This window comes from Trachymyrmex cornetzi, unplaced genomic scaffold (assembly GCF_001594075.2).
Source record: "Trachymyrmex cornetzi isolate Tcor2-1 unplaced genomic scaffold, Tcor1.1 scaffold223, whole genome shotgun sequence".
NCBI lineage: Eukaryota > Metazoa > Arthropoda > Insecta > Hymenoptera > Formicidae > Trachymyrmex > Trachymyrmex cornetzi.
This window is the reverse complement of record NW_017296881.1, coordinates 4,308,824-4,318,233: the sequence shown is the minus strand read 5'-3', so window position 1 is coordinate 4,318,233 and position 9,410 is coordinate 4,308,824. Positions and strand designations below refer to the sequence as shown.

The 9,410-nt window shown below is 35.3% G+C and overlaps 1 protein-coding gene across 3 annotated transcripts in view; it reads left to right on the top strand.

Moving 5' to 3' along the window:
- The first annotated feature begins 8,265 nt into the window (after nt 1–8,265).
- Nucleotides 8,266–9,410, top strand: part of LOC108760380 (uncharacterized) — a 52,364-nt gene continuing 51,219 nt past the window's right edge. For all 3 annotated transcript variants that reach the window (XM_018506296.1, XM_018506297.1, XM_018506295.1), the window contains exon 1: nt 8,266–9,173. In XM_018506296.1, the coding sequence (XP_018361798.1) occupies nt 8,288–9,173 (886 nt within the window). In that variant the 5' untranslated portion in view covers nt 8,266–8,287. The remainder of the gene's footprint in view (nt 9,174–9,410) is intronic.

Here is a 9,410-nt window from a genome sequence, read left to right as displayed (position 1 = left end):
CTTGAGATATAAAATCTGAGAATTTTACACGATTGTATTTTTATGTCCTATTTTTTATTCTTTTATTATATCGTTTCTTTATGTATGACGCGCTATAAGTGGCAATATGGGAAACAATTATTTTAAATGCGGTTTGTTTAATTTGTTCCGGTTAAAAAGATCGCAAACGTTTTAAAAAGGATCAGACTAATTACAACTATTTTACTCACTTATCATTTGTATATGTATACATGTATGTATACACGCGGTTATTTCCATTCAAGCACCGGAAAACCTCAAAGACAATAATATATCAGAGACACCATTTCAAAAATAGTCACGCTTTAATATCATGGCAGAGTCGGTCATTTATTACGTAAATACATAGTCCTTATTTAATACCATTGTTCGTATTATGGAATGAAATTCCATGTAAAGGACGGAAGACTTGCTCACAGAAGGGGAACGAAATTTTATTGAAATTTCTAAAAATTTAGCTAAATACAGATTTAAAAATAATTTTGTTGGACCATAAAATAATTATGTAAGAAACTTAAGTATAATGAGCAATATTGCAAAAAGTTTCTAACAATCAGTTTATTTTAATAATCCAACAAAATTATTTTCAGTATCTGTATTTCAGTTAAATTTTTAGATACTTCAGCAAAACCATACTGTTCTTTCCATACTATTGCTGGTGTAAACTCGGCCATCACATCGACAAACTGAGAGCGCATTGATCCTTTGCAATCCGACAGATATAATACTGTACAACGATTCGTCTTTCGCAAAAAAAATATCAATAATTTTTGACAGACCTTTTAATTTTTATATGTTACGAATATGTATGTATCTTATAACGTATTTCCCATGTTATATAATTCCCACAAAAATATCTGAGAAGGCAAGGATTGAAGCGCACGGATAAAAAAAGAATAAAAAAGAAAAAAAATGCGTAGCGTGAAATACGTGACGAGAATAGGTGCTATTTGGTAGTTAAAAAAGCAAACGGGGGACGAAGAATAGCGAAGAGGGCCCACGACGAGAGCATGTAGGTAGTTCATTTATAGGTAGAGAAAAGGTATTTTATACGCGATGTATTATACACGCGCGTCCGGACGAAACAATGTGCCCATGTGCACGTTGATATATGTATGAATACACGAAACACCATTGCGCGCGATACCGATTACCGTTTTGTCGGAGTTGAAATCTGATTATATCCAACATCGCGACGTGGAGAATTCCTCGCAGTGAGTCGTCACAGCATTTGGCGCAGTTCTCATGCTGGATTTATGCGTCTCCGACGTGGATTAGTGTTTGTTAACGAAATTCCGTGATCCCATTCGTGAAACATGTATCCCATGGCACTGTAAATATTTGGAATTTCGGGTTAAATAATTCAAGTCATATCGCATAATTGAGCAATAGGAAACTTCCAAAATAAGTCAATTGTGAAATGGAACATAAAGCCGAGAATCTTCGGATATTTCATAATATCTTTCTTATCTCAAAATTATGTTATTTCAAATATTTGACAGACAATAATGTTTGTGTTACGAAAATGTGATACTACATACGTAATGGTAAAAATTGTTTTGAAAACATCGGCTCGAGTCACAGTGCTGAAATGAACCGTATATCGTCCGGTTTATCTAACATTTAATACAGCGTGGGATACATGGCTCATGATTGTGGAGAAAATTCTCTTTCTCTGGCTATATATCTACTAGAGCTACGATCCAGAGAGAGAGAGAGAGAGCGACTATGATCAGAGAATTGTCAATCATTTAATTATGCGAGCCAATAACTATAAGCATCGGTGATTGAATTAATTACAGCGCGCGCGTTTTCACAAACACATACACACAGACACATAAAGAAAGAGAGAGAGAGAGAGAAACCTTCCTTTGTATATTTATAAAGCCGACAACCGCGGCTGCGATGTAGAGAAAGAGACGTGTATTAACCATCATGGTTTAATCGGAGCTGAAATATTGCTAACAGCAGCCGTTTGTGCGAGGTAGAGAAACGATGCAATTTTGTGTCCAATTTACTACGGTCGCAGATAACGCAGAGGCGATCATCCAGCGGTGCATCGGTCGTTCTAATTCCAACGGAAATGCACGTGGTTATTAGTGTGTCCGCGACGTGACCCCGTTAAGAAGCCGCAATTTTAACACACCTACAACCGGTCGACGACAACAGACTGCGTGGTATATTACACAGCGGTTAAAAGCAAAGACAACGACTGTTCTGTCCCCGTTTCGCCATCAGTAAGGCGATACCGCGCTGCCATGCAGAAGACTATCAGCGAGAATAAGACTCGGTGGTAGTAAAAAAAAAAATTGCTTCAAGCGCGACGCAGTCGGCTGCAGTTACTCCCTTACCTCGTTCCCAATTAGAATGGAAGTTTTAATTGCGGAAGCCTGGGGTCAAGGTTGACTTAATATAAAATCCGATTATATTAACACATATAACTGACGTACGGCAGCGCGAGAGATTTTTATGCGTTATAATATATAAAAACAATAGGATAAACTAGGGTATTATGGCCATACGGAAAAGATGGCCATAGGCCATAATTTCTCCAATAATTGATAAATAGTGCATTTTTATAGTCATTCTTAAAGATAATCAATATTTACAGTAGTTTATATGCGTACACTGTTCAAAATAACAATATTATAAATATTATCTAATATTTTTTCTTTCGACTATCTGCAAAGTTTTGTACGTGTCTGCTAAAAACTGTTATAATGTCTAATAAATTCCAGTTAAGCTGCCATTATTAACACTATATACACAACAAAAGTACGTAAATTGCAAAGTGACCTATAATTAATACTTTTATTTTCACTATTTATTTATAAATACTATGGCTATCTTTCTTAATATCATGACCATCTTTTCCCTAAAAATCAGATAAGATGGCCAATGCATACTTTGTAATATTTTGATAAAATTAAAGTTCTGTTAAGTATTTTCTCTTTAATTTCGATAGTATTTGTTACTTTAAGCTTCAGTGAAAGTAACATCCCAAATATTGTTAGAAAGTAACAAGAATAAATGTATGATTTTTGCATTTTAAAAAACTATGGCCATCATACCCGAGTTTACCCTATTTCTTCTTCATCTTTCTTCGAGCGTTCTTAACGATTTTAGCAAAAATGATATCTTTTAAACCTGAGACACAATTGAAAAGTACAAGCAATAGATACAGGAAATAACAGGTCTATCAAAAATCGTGTATACGAGAATACACAGTTTTTGATAAGTTGCAACTTGTTATTTTCTGTTCCTATTGCTAATACTTTCAATTATCTCAAGGCTTTTAGCGCTTGGAAAATTTATGAGGATTTAAGGATTACGTGAATGTCAGTTGTAGGAGAAAATTCTCTTTAGACATTCTAATTAATTTACGCGTCATTAATTTTTCCATATCTGAATCCAGACGGTGCTAATAACATGTTATAATCTGCGACATATATAATTAATTCTTGATTTATAGAGCATGTGTGAAAGGATCATGAGATCATCTCGTTAACTGCGACTGTGGCATACGATATTAATCATTATTACCCTCACTAGCGCGGTAATGCGCGCGGAATGTATAAATTTTGTATTTGTTTGTTTATTTATTGTTAGGTAGAGAGCGGACGTGATGGAAGTTCCGCGGCTAGGCAGACGTCACCAACTTTAGATGATCGAGACCCTGTGACTGTTTAGCCTTTAGATTTTATTAGCGACGTAAAAATGACTAAAATATTATTTTGTTGATATATACATATTATATATATAGATATATGATTACTATTGATTATGAATTACGAATAATCTGTAAATATACGAGAACACCGCAATGTCGTGTTTCTCCTATAAAATTATCTCGAGCGTTATCTCTCCTCATCCCGAGGTTTTTCCAAATCGATTTTTTGCGAACGCATCCTTTGCTGAGTATCGCTGTACCAATCAGAAACGACGATAATTAGACTGATTATCATTGCCATTTACCTTAATTTATCGCTATTTTCTAGGTTTTTGCTGATAATCGCAAAGATAATACGCGTTCGAGAGATGTCTTCTCAGTTATTATATCATTCTTTTAATTCAAAACATGGATATTCTGATACAATGTTTTTTCAAATCAGTTCTGTAAGAAAATCTCGATTTTATCATAATTCTATTAAAGTTTCATATTCGATTTCACCTAGATAGAGAACACAAAATTATAATAAAATCAAAATCAATAGAAATTTAATACTAGACTAGTTAATTAATAATTTATTTTGAGTATTAAAAGTACTATGAACGGTACTTGTAATACTCAAAGTAAATGATTAATTGGCTAGTACTAATATTAAATTTCTATAAGATAAGTATAGCTGATGTCATTGTGATTTTTTTCTAAAATAATAGTAATCTTTCTATTGAAATGCAAAATAAAATTATTCTTACTTGACGTAATTTCGATATTATTATAATTTTATGTTCTACCTAAGCAAATTTCGATTTACCGGCAAATTTACGAAATATATGCAACAAAAGTTTCGTATAAACAATCAGTATTATTTCGTTATATTATTGTCGAATCGACGCGATTTTAAATGCAAAATGGAACATGGACGATATTTTATATAAACTCGCGTGAATTCGTGTTAGACGACAATTTCATCGATCTCGAAAACAAACATTATTATACGTATAGTAGCGATATCCACACAAATTTGCATAAATTCACGAAAATTCACAGCAGCGGAGAATTGAATTCACACTATGCGATCGTTCCATGCATTGATGATTTCCCTGACAACAATACAAATCAAACCGTAAGTCGAGAGTATACGAAGAGTAAAAAAAGCATAAATGAAACTTCTAGGAGGCGAAAATAGAGACAACGAAATGTAAAAGAAGCGTAAACAACTCTTTTACATTTCGTTGTTTCTATTTTCGTCTCCTAGAAGCTTCTTTTACGTTTTTGTCACTCTCCTCTTACATTCGATTTACATTCTGATTTTTATTTTCGCCAGAGTTTACCCGGAATCGGAACCGGGATCGAATTCGAATGGAAAACTACTACGACAATGAAACAGTCGTTATGTCGGCGAATCATCAATGAAGCGTGCTGCGAAAGCGAGACATCGAATGTGGACGATATTTTATGAAATATTTCACGAAATAATTGTGCAAATCCATAAATAATTATCGCGAACGATACAACGAAAACCATTTATACACAAGTGGCAACTAAACTCTGTGGAAAAATAAATTTAACTATACAGTCATTTCATCAGTAATTTCATTCAATAAACTTCGTTAAAGTATCGGATTTTACAGAAAATGAACTTCATCAAAAAGACGCTGTTGCTGTTCCATTTTCGGTAAGTCTCTTCTTCCCTTACAGAAATTTAATACCAATTTATTGCAAGACAGTAATTAATTACTTTTTTAAAGTACTAAAAGTATTGGGCAACAGTCCTTTTAATACTTAATATGTAAATAATTATAATTACCATCTATTACCATTAAATTGATCAATAATTAGATTTCTGTAAAAGTTTCAGATCATTATTGTATTCTTGTAATTTTACATATTAATATTAAATTCAGTTCAAGAACATTTATACTTAGTTTGAAAGAATTCTTGATAAAAACACTTCAGAATAAATTGAGATCGGAAATCGAATAAAAGATATCCCTATCGATTGTTCCTTTGTAATTTCGTCGAGTGTAAATCTATATAATGAATTAAATTGTTTACATTCAAGAATTAAAAATTTAAATATAAAAAAATATTAAACATTAAACATAAAAAATATTAATTAATATAACATAAAGTTGAGAAATCCATCTGAATTTTCAAAATGATCAAAACAATCTCGTTTCAACTGTTGTAGAATTTGCGTAAATTTCAAGTAACAAGATTAATTTCGCTCCAGTTAGCAGCAGTTGATAAGTCATCCAATGTATCCTATTCATGCTGGAATGTACTCTCACGTATTATTTTCAAACAGAAAAATCAGCAGAGAGAGAGAGATAGAGGGGGGAGGGGAGGAGAGAACAGCATGCGCATTGAAAGCTTTGTACAATCCCCGTCAAAGTTTAATCAATTTTCGCGATTCCGAGCATATTTCATCAAACGCGATGTAAACTTTCTCAAAGGACTGTACCGCGCGAGAAAGAGAAAGAACGATAACCGCTTGAAGTCGTCTCTCTCGGGTGACGTTTCGCAAGCGCCAGTGAGCGCCGCGCGGTTCTAGATTGGATAGAGTTCAGTAAGGTCACCAGCCTTGCCGGTACGCGGGTTTGTGGTTCTACGCGTTCTTGCGTTTCTCCAGGATCCTTTTCCGTGTAGAAATCGCGCTCGCTCTTTCATTTCTCTCTCTCTCTCTCTCCCTCTTTCTCCCTCTTGCCACGTCCGACGTCCGACGTCGTTCCGTCGCGAACAGTCCGGCGAATAGTTCGCTCGCTCCGCTGTGCTCCGCTGCCATTTCCGACGCGAATCCGAGCTGTCGTCATCGTCCGTTTCCCACGGACGCGGGGACGCAGTCGGCCGACGTCAGGTCAGCTGCCGATACGTCGCGCACAACCCTCCTTCCGCAGCTCCGAGGAAACCAACCTCTTCTCTACCGAGCAGTAGTGCGAGGTACGTAGGATCTTATCTTGCCGCAACTTCCCCCCCTCGCGTCTTCGCGCAGCAGCGCGTCTCGAGCGTCTCGACTCCCGCGAGTCCCGTCGACCGTCGACCGTCGACGCCGGTTACCTCGGAGGTTAGGCGTTCGCGCGCGCATCTGCTCCGCGATGCCTCAGATGGCTGCGATTGCGATATGTTACTTCAGTCCACCGAGATGAAATTCGCCCAGCGAGCTTGATAAACGTCCGTGGCGCGTCGCGACGTTAATATCCGAGATCGACCTCGACTCACCGCAAGTGAGACTCCGATTTGAGAAAGAAGAATCAAGTCAGATCAGTGTCTCATTATCGCCCGATGGGACAAGCTCTGTGGGAGATTCATTCTTAGGACTTCTCTGTTGACTCTTTCTGTCGATTTCAGGTAGAAAAAAAGTCACGTTAGAGTTCGACTCCAACGACATCCTTAACTGTCCTTAACTAAGCAAAAAAGTGACAGAAGAATATACATATAATTCATCGGCAGCCTTACAAGTGTAAGTCCTTGGAATTTCCATGTATTTTTTGAGTAAATACGAAATAAAAGGAAGCTATTGTCCTTCATCGCGGAAATGGTGACAATCTGTCTTAAGATATCATTTACGGAAATATATGTATTTGAGGATCTCGATGGAATTCACGCAAGAATTCTTTACAATAGTCTATTAAAACATGTTATGGATGCTCATTAAAGGGTCGTGCGTAGTTGTTGAATGTTGGAATGTCGTTGCGCGATAATTATTGCATTCGCAATTGTTCGCAATCGTACGGAGGCGGGGCTGGGGGGAAAGGCAGAGAATCCATATACGGCTAACTTCATGCGAAAATGAGATGTAACATTTGCATTTACATGGAATTAAGCGGTAAATTGTGTCTTGCATAATACACGGCGCTTCCTAACCTCACAACACTCGCTCGATGATGTAGAAATTCTTCTTGTCGACGAGAATTACCCTCGGAATTATTATTGAGAGATATATTGCTTATTTATTATACAAGAACAATAAAAAAAAACGTTTTCCGAAAATAAGTTTGATATTTGGAATCGTTAAATTTCGTTACATTAATTTTGAAATGCAATTTTTATGTAAGAACTGAATGATCGTCGAAGAATAAAAGTATTTATCTTTAAAATGTTTTTTCTTTTTTTTATGTTTGTGTTTCTTTTTTTTGTAAGGAATCAAAGAATAATAATTTTTATGGTATGTTATGGTAAATGAACGATATTATGTAATATTTTTATAATAATAATATATACATTAAAATTATGTTGACTATAATATATAATAATAATAGCAATATATGTGAAAATTAAAAATAAAATTTTAATCTAATTTTTAGTATGTATATATATTTTGTAAATAATAATTTTAAAATATATATATTTATTTTGTTTTATTATTCTAGGAACAAATCAAAGAAGAAGAGGAAATTGTGAAGAATATAAGAGGATATTTTCCACACAAGAGAGAAAGAGAGAGAGAGAAAAAAAGAGAGAGAGAAAAAGAGAGAGAAAGATGGCCAAGAAGACTCAAATGGTAACAACGTATCTTCTAAAATACTAAAAAATCACCATTTATTATTGAAATTAAAATGTTGGATTCTGAGAGAAATTGATTTTTGAGAATATTTAATAACAATGGCAGAGAATATAGAGGATAATATTAATAAATCAGTAGAAAACGACATGTCAGAAATTTCTACAGCAGATGACAGAATAGTTTCCTTTGATAAGGAAAATCATGAACAAATAAACATCGACGGACCATCTACTTCTAAAGAAGCTTTAGACGCTACTGCTGAAAAAGAGAAAATCGAAGATATGGATTTGCATAGTTCCGAACAGCAACAAAATACTTCTAAAACCGATTGTAATGGGGATTTGAAGGAGAAAACAAATCTCGAGAAGATCGAATCCGGGACTACCGAATCTGAGATTAATAAACCTTCTGAGACTAACAATTCTGAGACCAAAGACAGCAATTTCAACGAACCTAGTTCTGCAGAAGCAAAGATGGATGACACCATTTATGCTACTACCCTACAGAGTAGCCTAAATGAGATCATAAAAGTTGTTCATGGAGATTTGGCGATGGAGATACTCCGATGCGCTAATGATACCACGGAAGACAATGACGAAGAGAATAATGAAACAGATCAACAAACGGTAAGGAAGGAAGATGACGTTTCGAAAGATGATACAGCTGACAGTGCGAAGGAATGTACTACTTTCCCAGCCGCAGAGGACAAAAATGATTCAAGAGGGTCTTCGAACAAAACGGAAGAGAAGTCAAACATAGGAATTGTTCATTCTCCGACCGCGTTTGGCGAACTTATTGAAGAACAGCTTGCTAGCGATTCTGCATTATCGACTGATCGCGCGGACCACATAGTAGAATGGGTCAAAAACTCGGTGGTAAACGCCAACAAGGAGGGTACCATTGTCGAAAAAAGTAAATTTAAGATATATGAAGAGAACACGACGAACGAGGCAGAGAAACGAAAGATGACTACTGTCACTCCACCTTTCATATCGCCCAAAAAATCGTTGAAGATAGTAGTTAACAACATTATAAAGAAGAGTATTAAGTGGTGAGTACCATATGTTTAATTAATTACTGATTACCAGGGTTGGGTAAGTTACTTTTTTCTTTTAACTAAGCTAAGTTAAAGTTAACAACCTTGAAAATTTAACTTAGTTAAGATACAAGTTAATGTATAATGAAATTAATTGAATTAAAAGTTAAGTTAATAAAAAAAAG